The sequence below is a fragment of the Maylandia zebra genome, linkage group LG9 (genome assembly GCF_041146795.1).
Source record: "Maylandia zebra isolate NMK-2024a linkage group LG9, Mzebra_GT3a, whole genome shotgun sequence".
NCBI lineage: Eukaryota > Metazoa > Chordata > Actinopteri > Cichliformes > Cichlidae > Maylandia > Maylandia zebra.
The window spans coordinates 26,791,367-26,812,574 of NC_135175.1; the positions used below are offsets into that span (position 1 = coordinate 26,791,367).

General features: G+C 39.4%; 1 protein-coding gene across 2 annotated transcripts in view; it reads left to right on the forward strand.

The window, feature by feature from the left end:
- Positions 1 to 21,208, forward strand: part of LOC101475847 (RALY RNA binding protein like) — a 120,866-nt gene that overhangs the window by 48,549 nt on the left and 51,109 nt on the right. For both annotated transcript variants that reach the window (XM_012919344.3, XM_004551908.3), the window contains one exon: positions 4,391 to 4,664. In XM_012919344.3, coding sequence (XP_012774798.1) covers positions 4,409 to 4,664 — 256 coding nt within the window. In that variant the 5' untranslated portion in view covers positions 4,391 to 4,408. The remainder of the gene's footprint in view (positions 1 to 4,390; positions 4,665 to 21,208) is intronic.

The following is a 21,208-nucleotide window of genomic DNA, read 5'->3' on the forward strand; positions in this document are numbered from 1 at the left end:
CTGCCTAGGCAACAATCAGAGCAGAGAGGCTGAGGCATCGTGAAGAGAAATGTACAGTGGTGGAGTGGTAGGAAATTACAAAAGGAATCAATTCAATGAGTTCCCTCCATGAAAAAAAATGTCTATAAATCAGGCAGAGCCAGAGCCAAACAACAACCTTTTAAGAGCCTGTCTACCGAGGCACAATGCATTACAGAGCAAGAGAGAGCTCAGTAATATGGCTACTTCTGCACGAAACCCTTTCTTTTTTCACTCAACCGCTAACCCAACACAGCAGTGCTGTCAACTACATAACCTTGATGCTTTTTCTACTGACCTTATTTGTATGTCTTTATCATTGCCATGATATTGGGCTTCTCTTACAAAACATATTAGAGGCAAAGCATGCTGCGCTTTTCTGTAATGCCAGAACATCAAAGTGTTTTTTTCCCCAAAGGAGACGTCCACCTTTTGAAAAATGTGGCACTTATTCTGACACGACCACGCCGGCATGAAAGTGAAAATGAAGACTTATCTGTCTTCACCTCTTAACTGTCAAAAGGCAGTACAGTTGAAGCTGTAATCATTTTTAAAGAGTGGGCTTTGAACACCAGGTCGTTACTTTTCCTCTAAAAGCAGTTTGCAGAGCACGTTTCTGTTTTTTTTGATAACAAATATCAGGTCCTCTAAAACAATTCTTTTTCCAATTACATTCCTGGTTGAATATCACTTCCTGCGCTGTTTTTCCATGTTTCTCCCTGTGACGCTATCACCTCAGAGGACAAGAAGCTTAATGGAGGTTGTAAATATACTAAAAGGCAAGGTCAGCAGGAAAACCACTGATGGAATAAATTAGTGTCCCGTTCTAAAGAAAACAACAGAGAAGACAACATGAAATATAACAGTAAGAAGGGGTAAAGTGGTCCGAAGGCCAGTATCCACTCCTGATTTATTAAACTAGAGAGGCAACCTAACCCTTCTCCACTGATGTGTCATGTTCCCTGTGACCTGTCCATGAACATCCATATGGCAGGAGTGTCAGACTGGGGTTTTGAACTAGCATTAGGTGGTCACTGTGGTGCTCGTTTGAGTTAAGACATGCATATCTGTGTGCCTGCACCACATCAATTTTCAGTGTCTGCCACTGATAAATGACAAGGCCACTTGAGGGCTGGTGAGCAGGAGTTTATTCCCACATGTGGCAACGTGCAGAAACAGCACATCCATGCAACACTGTAAACCCGAGCTGCTGTGCGACCACAGTAGGTGCAAATAGTCAAAGAAATAACATGAGACGTTAGGTGATATAACACATAAAACATGTGTTGCCAAGTGAAAGAGTAGCGGTAGTGTGTGTTGCCTGATCCCAGACTCAGGTGTAATGGATGCATGACACAGAATATTTCCTCTGTAAATCGCACGGCTGTTCCACTTTACTGGTTGACTGGGCAGCTTTCTTCTTTATCTACTGTGGCTTCAGTGTGTGAATTGCACCTTTTCAGAATTATTCTCCTGCCACATACAGCCAATTGCCGAACAAAGTTATTATGGGACAGCACATCACAATAAAACTACTCTGTGTAATTGTGCAGAGATTGACGCTACGCAGTGGGCAATCAAAGCTGCCGCGCCGTAGGAGTCTACAGCCGTTTGCATTGGAAATTATGTTTGGTAAAGGGAAAGAGACTGCCAGTCAGAAATGTGTACGTGTGTGCGCTTGTGTGTTCGTGCACGATATTCCAAGAACATCAGCGTTACCTTGGTTACTAATCCTATTTACTGAGGATTGGATCCATTATTCAGGTTCTTCGTCTCAAAGCTGAATAGTTGTTATCACAGTGTGTCAGGGACAGAGACTCAGAGCAGGCAAATATTAAATATGCAGTGTTTTCTTCACAATATTTCACAGTATTTAATGGACTAACTGTAATCCATTTTGGAACATAAACTGTAATGAAAACCAGGATTTTTCCAGCTATAAAAAAACAAAACGACATGCTTGCAGTGAAAAGAAAATCAAAGGAAAAACTGGTGGAAAAATTTGGGGGGATCAATTTACCTATCTGCTGTTTGATAACCGTAATTAAACATACAACAATGATCGCTCAATAGTGCATCCTTTCATTGGGTAGGCATAATTGCCCCGATGCTGCGACCAATCATCTTTCGTGAAAACTAACATTCAAGCCGTGAAAAGGTCATTTAGGAATAATTGCAGAGGAGGCCTACAAAAGCTGAGGCTAATGTACGTTGATAACTTGACAGCACAGAAAAGTCTGAATAAAACTGTAACACGAATTACAGCCCACGCTTTATGTGATCAGTGAAATGGCACACAAAGCATTAGGGATGCAACAATATGGGTATTGAGATAGCAAAGCTTTTTCACTGACAGCTACTGTATTTGGTTTCTCACAAAGCGGAGAGAACTGCTGTGACATTCACATATTGTTGCTTCTTCTTATGCTCCTCACAATCATCCAGTGGTAGCATTTCAACCATGAAAAATGTGGCTTAGGTAAGCAGTTGACTGGCCAGTGACATTGTACTTTACATACAGAGAAGGAAACCTTCAACAACAACAACAACAACAACAGCCTTTTCAACAAAAAGGTGCATTAAAAAAGTAGAACCCAACTAGGAAAAAGGGTAAAAGTTTAAAAGTTTAGTAAGTTTTAAGAAAATGATATGTTGCTATCAAACAAGTCATTTTTGTTTATCATTTACTAAAAACTAGCTATAATTTGAATTTAATATGATAACATTGGTACATATAATAACACACAGCATTGGACCCGTGCCACAACAACAGTAAGGCCAATCTCACTCCCTTCTTGGTGTCATTTAACCAAAACCACAATCTTATCCTAAAGCTATTAAGTAGGTTTGACACCTAAACTATCTAAAACAAAAAGGGCAGTAAAAGCAAAAGTAAACACAAAGTGAAAATGATTGTGTGTTATTGACTAATTACACACAGTCTAAGTCCATGTAGTTACAGCACGCACAGTTGTGTTATAATAGACAGCCAATTTGTGTTTATAGATGATCTATATAGTATTTATTAACCATTTGCAGAGCTTAGAAACATCAATCCAGCTCCACCTGTCAATGAATGTGGAATGGGTAAAGATCATGCATTCAGACTGATTCAGGCCCGGCTCCAATTCCTATCCTGTCATCTCCCAGCACTCTCTGCCCTGATCCACTCAGAGTGGCTTATTTTGTCCAACACAACCTGTGTTCCTCATTCAAAATTGCTCATCCTTCCAAAATTACACCGAAAGATCTAAAATCTAATTAAACAACATGTAGATAGTTCTGTAAAAGTTGACATGGTTGCCTTTACTTCACATTTATGAAAGAATTGGAAAGTTGCCCTACTTTTTTGAGTTAAACGTGAAGTACTTATAGTCGCTTAACTCTAAATATTAACAGAGGCCGTCATTCATCAGTTACAGAACAATTATTATTAAAAGATGTGTAAGCATTAAATAATGGTGCAATTTCATTAACAGTAAAAGCATTATTTTTATTAAAAATGAATTTTCCATTCATTAACTACGGTTAATATAAAGTATTACTGGAAAAAAGTAATTATCCTGCGTTTCATGGAGCTCCGGTGTGTAATATGAGTAAATAAATGTCAAATGACTCAAGTTAAATTGAAGTAATTTTAAGTGTATGTAAAATATCTGTTTCAAAATCTCCTTTCCAGAAGTTTGACTTTTACTTCATCTTTTTTTCTATCTAGTTATATTTCATGTCACATTTCGTGACAGTGGATTTGTCACCAGCCAATCACATGCCCCCAGCTGGGTCAGTAAAACATCCATTCACAGCAATGCTGTCAGTTGCTGGAGGAATCACAGAGAGACTCTGTGTGTGTGTTTTACTCTTTAAAGTAGTTGTCTGACTGAGAAACATAAAACCACGATGCCATGTTAGCCAAGGTCACAAACCAGCACACCGAGCTGGCTGGGTAAGTAAGTAAGAAGCACATGTATGTGATGAAGAAGCAATGATCATCATTCAGAATTGGCTAAATTTAGTGTTGTTGCAGCTCAAGAAAGGTCAGTTGTTAAACCGTTATATTTTTTCTTTCCTTTTTTTTAAACTTGCAGTGTTTTTGATTTCTCTAAGCAGCAGTTAGGTAACTGGTGACAACTCTGCAATCATGAAATGACTTCTTTAAGAGTATTATTGGATATTTTACTGATTCTGAATTAGTTCCTGAAGTTCTTCGAAAACGGTTCCATCTATAATTGTGCTTATTTATTTGACTATCTGTGTCATTATGTTATGTTAAAAAAATAATATTAAACACTTCCTTTGGAGCAGAATTAGCTGGAGTTGGCCTGCCCGTCCTCTAAAGCTTTCCCCCTCCCCTCCCCCTCTGTCTGTGTCCCAGGAGGGCAACTGGAGGAGAATGACTGGTAAAACTCAGACCAGCAACGTGACCAACAAGAATGACCCTCGTTCCCTCAACTCCAGAGTCTTTATTGGCAACCTCAACACAGCCATCGTCAAGAAGACCGACATAGAGGTCATCTTCGCCAAGTATGGCAAGATAGTGGGTTGCTCTGTGCACAAGGGTTACGCCTTTGTACAATACATGAACGAAAGGAACGCCCGAGCAGCAGTGGCGGGGGAAAACGCCCGTATCATTGCTGGACAGCCTCTTGGTGAGTCTTTGCTTTGTTTTTGTTTTGTTCTTTTCCTCTTTGCTCTCAGGTATCTATCATTTGCTATGCAGATTTTATTAGTATGAAAGCCCAGTGAAATATAGCCTATACTGTACTTCACAAACACTTTCCTCTTGAAATACAGAGGCTTGATCTTTGCTGGAGGAATGGATTGTCTCTCTCGGGAACAAAAACTGCCTTAGGCATCTTTCAGGCTTTTAGTTTAGAGCCTCTCTTGGCTCCTAAATGCTGAAATGTCTGTGTTTGTTGTCATGCTGTTTTTGAGAAAATCCCTGCTGAATCATTTAACTGATCCACTAGTGGATGTAAGCACAGTTTGATTTTAACATTTACTAAACATCAACTTGCAGAAAGTGTGTCAAAGTTCTTGTGACATACTACTTAGAGCGGAATGGAATTTATTATGTGGCATGGGATGCACCTCCAATATGCTGTGCAAGCACTGCTACTCTACTGTGCGTGCACTTTTTGTGTTTTATGTTGTTGTTGTTGTTGTTTGTGGATCGTGAGTGGGAAAACTTTTCATATTTGGAATTGTTTTGTTCCTGGCTGGCAGGCAAAATGTTTAAGCAATCAAAAGACGTGAGTCAAAAGTTAACTTTTTATACAAATGGAAACAAATTAGAAAAATACCGAAGAATCATTGTTATACGGTTTTGTGTGTCTTCACTCCAGAAGCAAACAAAGCTACAATTTAAGTTTCAGTGTTGAATTAAGTTTTGTCTCTGAAGGGCATTGTCTGGGGCCTTATCTTGTTAAAACATCTTTGCGAAGCCTAGGGGTGAATTGCAAAGATACAGCGGAGCACATTCCTAGACACTACTGCTATCAAACATAATTTTAAAATGATCATGACCAGATAATGCTGTGCATGCAGGCAGGCGAGCAAGAGTCCTTTTGATTAAATTCTCTGCAGCAAGTTTAGTGTTTCAACTAGGGAGCCTGGGCTCTGCAGTGAGTGCAATGTGCAGGTTTTACTGAGTGTTAGTCATAATGCAATAACAGTAAAAAGAAATTAAACCTTCTTTCAGTGCTAAGGACCAAATTAACCATTTGGTCCTTAGCACATCTTAAAATTAACTAAATGCAATCTCAGATGAATTCCAAAACATGGTATATTACACTTTGTCATTATTTATATAACAAAAGTCAAACCAGATGCAGAAGCAGTTTGCAGAAAGCAAAATACATTCTTACAGCTTCCGTAAGAGACTTTAAGAGACTAAGTAGCAGTCAGGTGCTGCTAATCAATGCACTTGATAATTACATCAGGAAGTGTGAGCACCTTATAAATGCAGACGTTTTAGTGGTTTGCAGGTCTGGAGCATTCTAGTGTGGGTTAAAACATTACCAAGGAGGAAAGACACCAGAAACGATCTTAAAGAAAGAATCGTTGGTGCCAGTCTGGTAAGGGAAGTGTTGCAGGACAATTTCCAAACAATTAGAAATGCTTCATTCTGCAGTGAGAAAGAATACTCACATGTGGAAAACATACCAATTACCAATCTTCCAGTGAATGTACCACCCCAAGGTCAGACTGTGCAGTCCTCAGACTGCTCAATGAGCTACATCTCAGGCTCTACAGGCCTCACTTAGCATGTTAAATGCTGAAGTTTATGACAGCACAATTAGTGAAAGATGGAGAAAGTATAGCTCATTTCAGGGCTGCCAGGAGAAAACCTGTCCTACTCTTGTGTCTAGAAAGAAATTAGCAGCATGGTTTGAAAAGTTGCAGCTGAATCAACTTTCTTGATGAATATCTTTTGGACAAAGTGGTGTTTGCCAAACATGATGCTGTCCATTATGGCCAAACACCAAATACTGCATTTCAGCACAAACACATCATACTAAGTGTTAAGCACAGTAATGGAGAGGTGATGATTCGGCTTGTTTTATATACCAAAGTAATCTAGAGTCAAATGTGAGGCCATCTAACCAACAGCCAAAGTTTGTACAAAATTGGGACAAATTAACAGGACAATGATCTCTCTCCTTCACTCAGACTCAGTGCATTGTACAGCTAATAACAATGAACTAAAAATGACTAGACAGGTATGGCGTGGCTGGAAGGGTTTCCAAGAGAAAGCCTCTTCTCTGTAAAATGAGATATTTGTCATTAGGCTCTTATTTCATTGCAAAGAAACACGAGGCTCCCTACGGAAAGATTGAAGAGGTACGATAATAACTGAACCCATAAAAGAACATAGATACAAAGCCAAGACATGGACATAATAGTGGATAATAAGGTAGACCTACATGATCACTTTGGTTACCTTGCAGTTTTGTGTCTTTATGATGTTGTATCATAAAGACACAAAACTTTTGGTTCCACCATGATTTTTCTGTGACTATGGAGTAAAGAAGGACACAGCTTGATTGTCAGCTTGGACTTGAAAGTGATCTTTCTAATCTTTTTGAAAAGGGAACATTTAATGAAAGAAAATGCAGAGCTCATTTAAAAGTTGTCTGTTCTGCATCAACCAGACAAGTTATTGATCTGCCTCCTTTCGACACAGCTTATATCTACCAAAACACCAATAGTCTGACACCGGTAGTCTGACTTGACTCTCACACCCTCCTATAAAAGTCTACTCATGTGGTTCTTTCAGCTGCTTTTCTCTTGTTAAGATGTTGAGCTGTTCATGAAAGTGTTTCCTCTTTGCCAATTATTGGATATTTCCCCTGCACGCTTAACAAATGAGATGTTCCTCCTGAAAACTGATTGTGTGATTGGAGCTTTCTAAAACAAATAATAATAATAATAATAATAATAAGATTTTTTTTTTAATTATACTATTTCTCTATCAAGATAAAACATCAGTATCAAGCACTGATGATCTCTCGTTGACTGGTTAATGTGAGCTAATGTGTTTTTGCTCTTGAGGATGTGCATTAGTTTGATATTTATTGTTATGGATGTTACAATCAGTGAATTAGCAGGAAAAAAAACTGTTATTAAAACCATTCACGAGAAGGTTGATCAGCCGACGGAGCCAAAACCATATGTGAGCAATCCACCGAAGGCCTAATAAGAGTTAAACTGATTCATTTGTGACTTTAATGCTAGACAGGTGACTCTTTTTCATGTGTGATTGCTTGTTTTTGGTTGAGAAAACAATAATAACTAAAAGTATTTTCATTACTACAGAGTTCATTTCACACGAAGCAAGACAATCCAGCCTTCACTGCTATCACTCAGTCTGCAAGTCATGTGGCGTAAGTAAGACTGGAAGATAGATCTTTAATTGACAATTTAGACCACCCTTCTTCTCATCCTGCCAAGCTGATGCTTTTTATATTAACATGGCAGAGAAATGAATCAGCCCCGTAATGATTTTGTGATGAAGGATGACCTCCCCAAAGCATCCGGCTTCCTGTGCAAAAACATTTCATTAAAGGGTTATTACCTGCAAGTTGATTGCACGTCAGCTTCACAGGTACGCTAACATTGCTCTGTTACTAAAGGACCGGCATTCATGTGTGTTGCTGTTTGAGCCACTGTTGACAATGTCTGTTGTTATCATTGACCGCCCGCGCAAGACGAATCAACAAATCTTTGTGTGGGGGGAGAGGAATGTTTGAAAAAGCACAGTTTTGAAGTGGGAAAAGAGGTCAGTGGAATAATCACATCATACTTCGACTGCACAGCTCCACTTCAGTTGTGCAGACCCAAGGTGATGACTAATCTGTGCACTCGCTGATACACAAGTGTCAGAGGTCATAGCCTGCTGCCACCACTGCAGATGAGACTGTTACTGTATATGTGCTATATGTTTGTGTGTGTGTGTGTGTGTGTGTGTGTGTGTGTGTGTGTGTGTGTGTGTGTGTGTGTGTGTGTGTGTGTGTGTGTGTGTAGCTAAAAAACCGCAGATGAGCAAATGCAAAAATTCTAAAATTGCAAAGCTGGCAGCACCGTCCTCCCCTCGCCTGCAGAATGAAAAATGGATGCTCCATTACTCTATCAAATATGAGTAGGAGTTCGTGAGATCGTAGCTAGGATTCTGAGCACAGCAATCATTACCAAATAATAGTACGTGTGATGCTATTTTGAGTGGAGCGCTGTATCTCTGTGCAATTCGCAGATACAAGCTTGAAGAAATTTCTCGTTTTGCAGGAGCGCAGATGTTTAATATAGCATCACATCAGACACGAAGACGCTTTCCTCTGTTCCTCTGTTGGTGAAACATTGAAAAAAAAAAGCCCCAGTACATACTAGACAGTAAAGAAACCTCCCTTGCCACAGTGTTGGCAGTATTTAAAGCAAGGATTCTTGATTTGTGGATATCAAACGTGCAACAGTGGAGCTCTAATGCCAAAATCAAAAGTAGAAAATATACAGTGCAGTGAAAAAGTGTGCGTTTCCTTCCTGATTTCCTATTCTTTGACATATTTATCATTTACCCTATTTGAAAGTAAGTGACCACCCCCAAATCATGATTTTCCACACCCAGCCTTGATTACTGCCAGACTTGTTAAATCAAGAAACCACTTAAACAGAACCTGTCTGACAAAGTAAAGCAGGCTTTAATATCACAAAAAGCCACACATCATGCCACAATCTAAAGAAACAGCTGAGAAAGAAAGTTAATGAGATCTATCGGTTTGGAAAAGGTTGCAAAGACACTTCTACGGCTTTGGGAACCACAGTGAGAGCCATTATCCACACAAGGAAAAAACTTGAAACGGGGGTGAACGTGTCCTGGTTCTACAGTTTTTTTTAAAAACAAAACCGTGTTGGAGTGGTCTGTTCATAATCAGGACTTAAATCTGATTGAGATGCTTTGGCATGACCTTAAACAGGCCGTACATGCTGAAAAACTCTCCAGTGTGGCTGAATTAAAAATTCCTCCATACTGAGTTGAAAGATTTATTGCCAATTATCACAAATGGTTGATTGCGGTTCTTATTGCCAAGGGTGGCGCAACCAGCTATTATGTTTAGGAGGCAATCACTTTTTCACACAGGTAGGTTTGAATGATAAAAGAACAATAAATAAAATCACCATTAAAAATACAGTTTTGTATTTACTCGGTTTATCTTTTGTCTAAAATCTGTCTAAAATGTGTTTGATCATCTGAAACATTAAAGAGTGATAAATGAAAAATATGCAAAAAAGAAAAAGAAAAAAGAAAAGAAAGACATTGTTTTTCAATTTATATATATCACAGTATCCTTGATTTGTTTTGCTTTGTGTGTCTCTCTCCATGGAGCTGAAACAATTAAACCTCGCAGTTTTTACCAAGCCAGTTGCTAGCTGTGCCTTTCTTCTTCCTGGCGCTGGCAATGGTAGTGTGCTGGAACTTTAACTGAATGCAAATGAGAATGAAGAGACTAAACAAAGCAATAAATTTGTTATCAAAGACTCAGTAGCACTCAAAACAACTGCGGGAAACTTGTCAGTATTAGCAGCTCCTTTTACAAAAACACATTTCATCTGTTGAATGCGTAACAGAAATGCTGAATTGTATGAACTCGGAACACTTTTCACTCATTTTTCTGAAAGATGCAAACTATTCTCCGCGATGACAATAAAATCCCTCGTAGGACAATCGCTCAAGTATTTAGAGTTATCTGAGGTCAGCTGCTCTACATGTACTGTAAAGTACAAATGTCTCTTCCTTTCACTTCTGGTGCCTTCCCTGCCCTCTGGCTAAAAGTTGACTGGAAGAATTTCTTGTGGCTCAGTGACATGATGATTGCTGGCATCCATGAACCTCAAATGCATCTGAGCAGTTGCCTTCCTCACCCATTGAGAGGTATCAGCTCTATCTGTATGGCCTCCCTCTTCTCTGGGCTCAGGGGGCTGCCATGGAGACGACGAACGACAGATTTTTTTTCAGCATCCCCGGAGCCTCCACATCGTTGCAGTGCCGATTTTTAATACGGCACGCTGAAAATAACCCTTACGCTACCTTAACATTAAGTGGAAGGACTTGCAAGGAGTTAACATCAAACTTGGGTCTTTGAAACTTTTCAGAGATTTCATAAAAAAGCTGATTATATAAAACTCCTTTGAAGTATTCGCATCAAATGTTTGCGATGCATATCACACTTGCCCTTTATGTGGTAAGCTGAATATCTATCATTTCTTGTTTTTCTCATCTACAGAGGTGGTTGTTTCAACCGTGTCCTGACGTGGCACGGTGAGCTTAAGTGCGTGCCTGGAAGCAGCAGACGTGTGTGATTGGCAGGTGGTGATTGAAGCCCTGATGGAAAAAGGGCAATGAAAGAATAACATCCTATATTTTTCTAAGCAAGGCCATGTATGAAGATACAAGCTGCTGTGTGAGCTGGGAGCGGAGGAGTGGAGGAGAGAGAGGTAGATAGCGGAGAGAGGGCAGGCTAACAACATCTCTGGAGAGCCTGCCTGGTAGCGAGTACACCTGATAATCTTTCTTCTGTTGACTCCTGTTTTAAGTAGCTTGACCCTCCCTGAAGAGATTCGCATTCCACCTGGAAGTTTCATGTTGAAGGTCCATCCCATTACAATATTAATGACCAAAGTGAAGGATAATGTTTGATGGATCACCAATCATACCGCCTCCAAATGGCATTGGCAAGAGTTAGGCACATAAATAATAAAGTGATTTAGATGCAAAATCCATCCTAAGCGGATTACAAAAGCAGTGGCACTGCAATCAATCGTCATTTTGGGCCAACATGATGCATAGCAAGCAGCACCGGACACAGAGAGTAAACTACAGCAGGGAGAAGAGTGAGGAGGGACAGGTAGAAGGAGAACATGCAGGGAGTAGTGCTTACAGTGGCTACAGATACACTTACTGGAGCTGTACGTTGCTTTTTTCTGGGTTTATTTTTATACTTAGAGATTAATAGACAAATACTGGTGACGTTATTTTATTTTTGATTATTAGGAGTTCGTCTACAGGGGACTTCTTTTAAAGGCATTTTACAATGTATTATTTTAATCAAGGGGCAAGACTGCTGTGAGGTCAGAACAGGACACTGGTGGCCAGTTGAAAGCTCCTGACATTAATGATAAAAAGCATCAAAACTGCCTTTAAGTTAGAATCTGTTATGTGAGTGTAGCTATGAGACACATGCAGAAACAGACCAATTAAAATCCAACATGAGGCAGATAAGCATAACAGCAACATTTGAAATATTGGCATTACATCAAATACTATGTTTTTCACAATCAATTTTACAATGCTCTCCTTCATTATGCTTGACAGAGTGCAGCGGCTAAAGTTTTAGTAGTGTTACATTCCACAGAATAAAAACTATGGAAACATGAGATTGAATTGAATTAAGAATATACCAGGCTAAATTCAAACACACTGCCATTGAATTTTGCATTATAATGCAACTGTAGTGAGACTGCATTATTTACAGGGACACAGCATTAAATGTAAGAACATAAGTAGCCTATAGTGTTTTCCCTGGAAGCTGTAAGTGAAAAGTAAAACAAAACTAAACTCGCTTCAAGCTAAAAGCCAAGGAGGCCTCCACATGATAAAATTTGATGATAAACATATTTTTTTTAACCTGGGATATTGTATCTACTGTAGGGCTGAGTTTTTTAACCAGTCGCTTAAAGCATTTCTACCATCTAAGCACATTAGTGATTTCCTGCAACATGGAATGCAACTAGCGATTGCTCCAGCCATACTCAGGTGAGTCATTTGTTTATTTTGGGGTTGCACATCAACAACTGCTCGTATCTCCTCTTTGCGAGCCCTTCGTGGCCTTGTTGCACTCAATGATATATTTTTGCTTCAAGTGGTGAAACAAGTTTGTTGCTTCCACCTTTAGCAGGAGTAGTTTCCTTGTATATTTTGGAGAGTACTGTGCTGTGAGTACCTCCCTTTATCCCTTTATAGGTATTAAATCGTCATTGGAGACTGACATGCATCTGTTGTTCACATATCTCGGGGTTTGTTTCATTGTCCTGCATACTTGCTGTAGCATGATGTGATGCTTTGAAATGGCAAAGCCCTAACAGACAGCAGAAGGATTTAACTTCATATCCATTTTATTTATTTACTTTTAGAACTCTTTTGCATTGATGTTACTGGTGCAGCCACGATGAAATTAATCTAGAACCGTGAACTAGCATGAATTTGGCTCACTTTTTCTTAGCCTTATTTGTATGTTGTGTTTAATGTTAATTAGCAAACTCTACTGTGTGTTGTGTTAATAAAAAAAATAAACATGCTTAAACGCTAACCCCCCCCCCAAAAAAAAACAATTAGCAATTGTAAACATTAGCATGTTAGCATGTTCACTGTTAGCATTTAAGGCCATCCATGCAAGAGCTAGCATGGTTAATGTTGCTTTTTTTATTTACACTTTAGCACTCACTTATCACACAGCACATGCTTTAAAACTGATTTAATACAGTCTACACTAATCTCATGCAGTTCACCTAAATTGGATTTGTTAGATTATTGCTCATCTGTAAGCAGCCTATTCAGTATTTGGTGTCTGTCCTCCAGCATTGAAATAGCTTTTCTCTTCACTCATTGTCTAACAGAGAGATTCAAAGCTGGCATACTACAAAACAAAAATGGGAAGGGGGGGGAGGGAATTTAATTAACACACAAAAGTAAAACTGATTAATTTAAAACATTTCAACACTTTTACACAAAATGCATGTGACCCCTTCATTGCGCTGCATATTACAGGCTTACCACTGTAAGTGAAAATCCAGGAGGGATTTCTTTTTCCTTTAATATCTATCCAAACCAATCCTGTATGTTATCCACCTGGCTGCTGTAATTCTTTCCATCATTCACTATTAGCATTCAGGAGGCTCAGTCTTGCTTTGAAATTTGCATAGATAATTCCAGCTATGTCTACAATAACTGCACAGTTCACTAACTTTATTTTGAGAGCCAGGTTTAGAAGCATGAACAGTCATGAGTGAGAGGCCCTTTGGGTATTGCAGTATGCAACGAGATGGGCCAATTTCTCCTGATCCACTGGACTGAGTCTTGCCAAATCAAACCCCATAAGGCATTTCCTGTATCCTTCATCTCCTTATGTTTGCTTCTGAGGCTGTAAGAATATTCAGTTCATGTGCATGTGTTAATATGTGAGTTATGTATGTGCTTGCAGATAGAAGCCATTCATCTGTGCTTCTTTCAGTAAAATGTTTGAATTTGAATATACCCATTTAACAGACATTGCAATATCAATGTAAAATCCATTTCTATCTCTTTCCTCTCGTAGCCCCTCTTGTAGCCCCTCTCTGCCTTTCTTTTTGGTATTTTTCCTTGTCCTTGTATGTGATTAGAATGCACCGCCGTCACCTGTCTCCTCTCTCATTAATCACGCACTGAGAGACTGGACCGGACATTGAATGCGCAGTTAGGCTGACCCAACGCTTGACAAAATACCAGGTACAAAGCGTACGGGCTCACATTCATACATTCATGTGAAATCAACAGCCTGGCCAGGCTCGCGGTTTATCCAAGCTGGAATGCAGTCAAAGTATAAGAAATTTAAAGTTTGTAATCGTGCACCTAATAGGCTTCTAATAAAGCCACCCAAGAAACGAGGAAATCGCATTTCCCCCAGCTGCCAGGATCTCTTTCTATCTATTTGTTTGTCCCCCCTTCTCCATCCCTTTCCCTCGTTCATACAGACTGACAAATGCTTTAGTGGGGCATGAGCCACAGTGTGGACAAAGTGAGATGGATTACTGTGTGGATTTTGGCAGAGGAAACTGCAGCTAATTCTCTGATTAGAAATCTGGGTTCAGAAGGCAGAGAAACACTGAGCTGTGAATCAGAGTGAGAGAATGGGGCTCAGTGGGCTTCAGCAAGCTGTGAGTGAGAATTTGTGTGTGGGAAAGTGTGTGTGTGGTCCAGGCACTTATTGACATATGTACAGGTTAGAAACCAGGCTAGTTTTAACACTTCTGCTTTGACTATTGTGGTCGTATTAATTTTATTGTTAATATGAGCAAAATTATTAATTTTTACTTTTGAAGTTTCATTCTTCTTCACCAGAGATCAGCAAACCAGCTGTATATATATATATATATATATATATATATATATATATATATATATATATTGCACGATTACAATATATATAGGTGGTTCGCTGAGGTGGTTCGCTGATCTCTGGTGAAGAAAAATGAAACTTCTTCCAGTGGTGGTGTGCTGACAAGTTTGGGGTTTGGGTTTTCATTCTACACCCCATTTGTTAAAGTGCTCTTTAGCAAAACAAAGAGAACTGGTACCTCAGCACAAGTAGAACGCCCACAATGAAAAATGCAGTATGTGCTCAGCTATTCGCTAATTGCAAAACTGGCAAATATAACAAAAATCCTATTTTTAAAAAAGAAGATTAAAGAAAAATTAGAAATGACATTAAAGAAACTGCTGATCCACTAGGGTTTTCTAGCACAACCACCTCTGGGGTTTACAGAGAAGGGTCTAAAAAAGAGAAAATATCTGGTGAGCGGCAGTTCTCTGGGTGAAAATACCTTGTTGATGCCAGAGGTAAAGGGATAAAGGCTGGACTGTTTTGAGCTGATAGGAAGGGAGCAGTAACAAAATTAACCACTCATTACAACCAAAGTATGCAGAAGAGCATCTCTGAAAGCACAGCACATCGAATCTTGAAGCAAAAGCTTTGGCTTAGGCTACAGTAACAGAAGACCACACTGGTTGTAGTGTGGTCCTACTTCAATATGGACCAAAAGCATTAAGAATTCTGTCCAAAGTGCTGACTAATTTAAATACATGTAAATTTTCCATCCAATTTTGTTAGATAAGTATAACGTACAATGTTGAAGTTGATGGATTATGGCCAAATAATCTCACCCCAAAGGGTCGCGGCACATGGCCGCCCCTCCCTGATTCTGCCGGAGGTTTCTTCCTGTTAAAATGAGTTTTTCCTCCCCACTGTCGCCAAAGTGCTTGCTCATAGGGAGTCATATGATTGTTGGGTTTTTCTCTGTATGTATTATTGTAGGGTCTACCTCACAATATGAAGCAACTAGAGGCGACTGTTGTTGTGATTTGACGCTGTATAAATAAAATTGAATTGAAACTGAAATGAAATTTAATGATTGGTATACATTCAGTTTATATCAAGCATATTTTCCTTAATGAATAATTATTGGAAAAGCTAAACCTTTGATTTTATATATTTACATTGCATTTCTCTCAAAATTACTGCTTCATGTTTATTAAGGGTTAAAGTTAACAGAATATTGGTATTCTGTATTTATTTTTTATATATTAAGCATTTTTATGGTGATTACAAACAAAATGAGACATATGAATAAAAATGCATCATATTAATTCAGCTTTGTTGTTAGAGAAATCTACCACTTAAGAAGAAGACTGACAATAAGAGAGCAAGTGTCAACAAAGCACAAGCATTGGAGAAACACTCCAGTGACCACTGGTCACGAGAGGCTCTGAAGTATACCCCCGATGTTGACATGAGTCAGTAGAAGGCACGTCAGTGTACATTTCTATCTTAATATCTTCCAGCTGACCAACCAGCCACCTTAGATTGTGACTCTCTATATCATCCTTCTGCTGGCTGGGGTTCTTTTAAGCATGTGTACTTTAAAAAAAATAGCTGATAGCAGTTAGTAAATAAACCTCTGTGAGTTAATTCTGTTCCTTACTCCGCAGAAGAGTGAAGAACAGGATTAACTTCAAGCCTAACAAGCATCCTGGATGCTTTCATTAATATTGCATCCATCTGCAGAGAACAAGAGAGAGAAGACAGCAAGGGGGAGTAGCTTTGGACCGAAGAAGAAAAAAAGCACTGTTGGGTAATTGTTTCCTATGCGTAATCAAAAATGCCCGTGTGCTGTTGAATTTGGGTTCACATTTAGGGCATGCTGATGCAGACAGGATGGTCATGAATGAACGAGTCATTGGCTGAAACTGAGTGCTGGAATTTCACGTAAGAACATAACGTAATAAAATGTAATTTTATAGGATTAGATGACATGTTTAGAAGAAACGTACTAATGTAAAGAGTCTTGACTTTACCCAGATAGCTACAGGAGTTTTAGCCATGTGCAATAAAAGCTGTGTTGTATGTGGGATTAGTGTTCTTACAGATGCTCTTTTTGCGAAAGCTGAGAGATAATACCTCAATAAGGCAAGTGCGTCCTTGCAGCAGGTCTTGCTGACAGAGACCACTGCAGTGCAACCTTTCCACAGAGCATCAGCTAAACAGACGGCTTCCCATAACAGATGTGACACAGACCCCAGGAATGGAAAATCTGCCCTTTAACACTTCATAATAATTGATCCAGTCAGTCATGTCTGTTTCTTAATTCATGCCTTAATTGTCAATGTGCACCTCGGGCGGAATGACAAAAGAGTAATCCAGGCGACAAAAAGGTGACGTATTGTGTGAGTAATGGTTCACGACTTGTGATTATACATGCAGTGATAATTACTGCGACCCCGGAGGGTTTCTGTGGTCCTGTGCTCACAGGACTCTGCAGCATGACCCCGCTGACTCCCCCTGCTTAGTGCATGAATTAAAAATCACACTGACAGACTTCCTGGGGACTTCGCCCCCTGAATGAAGATGGACAGTATAAACAAAATAACATTAAAAAACAGCCCAGAACCTCACCCCGAGCAATATCTTGCTCTCTCATGTGTTTACTTCTCCTCTCACATTTCCTTATTTGACTTAGCATTCATTCTCCCTCCATCTCCTCGCTCTCTCGCCCTTCCTTATTCCTTCATCCTAATTACACTGCAAAGCTGAGGGCCCGTGACTCATGGCATCCAGTTGTTAGCGTGGAATTCTTGCTCACAGCTGGAGGACGGGACCCAGCCTTGGGCTCCACTGTCCAGTAAAGGTCACACCGAGCATGATGGCGGTTAACTACGTCAAGTTTACAGCACTCAAAGCATCGCATTGGCTGCAGCCAGGAGTAACCTCTGACACCATCCAGCCACAGTTTACAGTCAGACCGCAACCACCCAAGGTACTCGGAGCCATTGTTCAGAGCAGTGGTGCTTAACAAAATCGGCCACTTGGCCTTCTCAGACCTGAACCCTGTGCTATTTTAAGGGGCACAGCTCGAAGGATTATTGTGCAAGTGAGAGAGCTCGGATTTGTTCCCAACAAAAGATTCATTCACAAACATTTGTCTAATTCAATATACAGTGATCAACCAAAACATCTGGTACTTCCGTCTGGTATTTTTGAACCCCCCCCCCCTTTTTGGTGTACAGCCTTACTTATCTTTAAGCTTTAATGTCTTTTCTCCAGCTCAGCTTCTTTTCCTTTATCGGTGCGTCCTCCTTTGTGACTGGTATGGATTTAATTAAGGAAATCAGTACGGGATAATGACTTCTACCTGAACTGACCTCTTTGTTAAAAGTGTCCTGAATATTTTGCATAATCACTGTAGATTGGATTAAGACGCTGAACGGCTTCCTCGCTCACTGAAACTCATTTCGGATAAGGGGTTCAGCTCCTGGAACCAAAGACATACTCATTAATAGTTGCACACTGCTCTGAGCTTACAGGATGACCAAACGTCTCTTCCATCTGTTGAGGGGGCGGAAGCATAACACCGAGATGTTTGCGCTGTGTCTCCAAGGAAAAATTGACAAACGCTTTATGCACGCGATGGGGGGCAGGGCTGTTTTCAATAGATAGCAGCTGGTTTGAAGAGCAATCCTGACCTTGACTACTCCTTGTAGCTTGTTTACACATACTTATTAGCCTGTAGCCTTGGTGGAAATGCAAGAAGTGGTGAAGTTACAAAGATAATGACTGCATGAAAGCAGGGACAGTTTTTAAAACTGAAAGGATATGATTATGCAGTGAATGTTCATGGGCAGGTTAGAATTCATATGTAATGCATGATCAGAGCATAAGAATGACTAAAAAGCAGCAGCTCTCATGTGCAAACTTCATGTAAAATCAAGTGTCTTTGTTTTCCCATTCAAGTATGCAAACATATTTAAGTGGGCCTTGTCACAGATGGGTTTTGGACTTGAGCTGTAAAGTGTGTCACTGTTTCCTCTGTAGCCTACCTGTGTGACAGAATTATTAATGAGCTGTGTCTGTATTTATGCACCTCATCTAACAGGGGAAGATGGGCTGCTTTCATTACTTTGAGTTGTGGGAGCCATCCTGTCAAATGAAATTTGAACGCTGGCCAAGATGAGCGCTTGTTATAAGAAAAAGGGGAAATTCATCAAGTGTTAATTTGGTTTGAAATGATGGGTCAGGACAGCGTCAGCCTCATCTCCTCGTATGTCGAGTACATGAAGAACATGGAATCAGGAGTATCTGTCTAAAAAGGCACGTTGTCAGTCTGTGGTCACTGAGCACCACACTGTGGAACTCGGCAGTTATTACCGTTTGGGACTAGCATCCTTATTTATAAAGATGCGATCTCGTCTCACGCATTGATCTACAGTGTCAACTTTTCTGTATGTTTAAGGTTTTATGTCATTATTATTTTAAATGTAATCATAATCAGAGGATTTTTTTAAATGGGTCTTCAAAATTTCACTGCACTCCTGTGGCGTTGTCAGATCAGCCTGACACTGAGTCAAACATCTGCGCACAGGAAGCGTATATAGTGATAAGCCACAACATTAAAATAATTGAAAAACACTGAGAATCTTGTGAGAATGTCATCATCTGCTGGGAGACTTTGGGGACTAATTTAATGCCAATGTTACTCTAACTAGTACCACGAAACACTGCTGCAGATCAGGATCCTGTACTGTAAAGCAACTTCACTGTACCCAGGATATCTTTCCATTATCTGGCCTCTCGTATCCTACCGCTGGAAATCGGGCTAAGCCGTCACACGAAGGCAGTGGATAGGTCCACTTGTAGAAGAGTAAGAAAGGTAAAACTAAAATATTTTTTAAAACAACAACAGGAAAGTAATCACATAGGAGGAGATACGCATTAAAAGCACTGTGAATATGTGTGCTTTTTAAGCACTTTGGTCAATAGGACTGTAAAAGATAGTAATAAATTTAGTGTGCTTGATATAGATATTATATAAAATTAATGTTTAGATGTGTTTAAGACTGTATAGCTTTTAATCTTTCAGCTGCACCTCCAGTGGTGTTTAGAGGTCTCAGAAAGGTGTAGAATAAAAATAAAAACAGAATAAAAACAGAGGCTTAACCTACTTGCAATTTAAAAATAGGGTCAAGAAATACAAATAGGTTCCCTAATTTTAAATGTAGAATCATAAAATCTAAGCATGAATATTATTTCCTAATATTCATCAGGGAAAGACAAAGAAGCATTTTTAAAACGTCCTAATATCTATGTACAGGGGTCCAAGAGATCTTCTAGGAATGGCATTTGAGTCACTGGTCAGTGGGTGTTGATTTTGTACCTGTTGATCTCTAATAGAGAATATAATTTGCTCTGGAGCAGGTTGGGTCTTCAGCTTGAGTTACCATGAACCACATTTATAATACTACAAACCCAGAGTTAAACCTGGAGTTTCTACAATTCCACTTTGTAGCACAGGCCTTTGTAAGCTCCAACATGGCAAGGGATGTCCCCAAAGAGCAGCAGTCTCCTCCAGCAGCATGACACACTCTGCAAAGGACAGGCTTCAGAGCCCAAAGTAGGAAAGGTGTTGACCTTAAAACCTCCCAGATCCAATCAGATTGAATCCACAAAAGCCTGACATCCCAACCCACAGGATTTGCTGCCAGTGTCCTGTGCCAAATGCCACAGGACAGCCCCATAGGGACCATGTCCATTACCAAAAGGTCAGAACTGAGTTGGTGGCACCAGCAAGACCAGCAAAATAGTTCTGATGTTTCAGTGTGGATAGTCATTGTAAGTATACAAATACCGAGGCATGTTTTTGTTGTATGTGTCTGTGTCAATGACAAAAAACCTAAACCATATATGTAGCCTCTTTTATGTATGTAGGTTACATCATTTATACAATAAACCACCTTTTTGGTATTTATTAGCATCTATTAATATTTAGGCTAAAACTATTGTTGCACTGTATTGAAGGAGTTGTAGTCATAAAGATTAATAATGCATATCTGCTCACAGATTTGTTATCATTTGAGATGCTTACTTTGTTATTTCAATTACCAAGATAATTTCAAGTTCATTATTATAGTTATGAATTGCATTTTTAGCGTACTTTATAGTTTTTACAAGGGCTGCAGTAATGACTACTTTGTATGAGTAGCTTTTCTTGTACTTATAATCAGTTTTTCTTAGTGAGCATTTTGAGAAATTAGATTTTTGCTGCCTTTCTTTGCATCATTCAGACTTAAGATTTTGTTTTTTGTTGACCACTGGGGAAAATAAAACAGAAACAACAAAGAAAACCATTTTTATTTGCCTCAGAAATTAAATTTTGAATTAATAGGTAAAAAAAAAAAAAAAAGGTAATCATGCCAGGCAGTCTTAACTTCAGGTCACAATTGTTGTTGTTGTCACAGTTAGACACAGAAACAAACCAAGTCACAGCACCTGTGAGTACAGTTCATTGTACTCACAGTTTGAGTCTCATTTAAACAAGCGTAAGAGTAAGAATGACT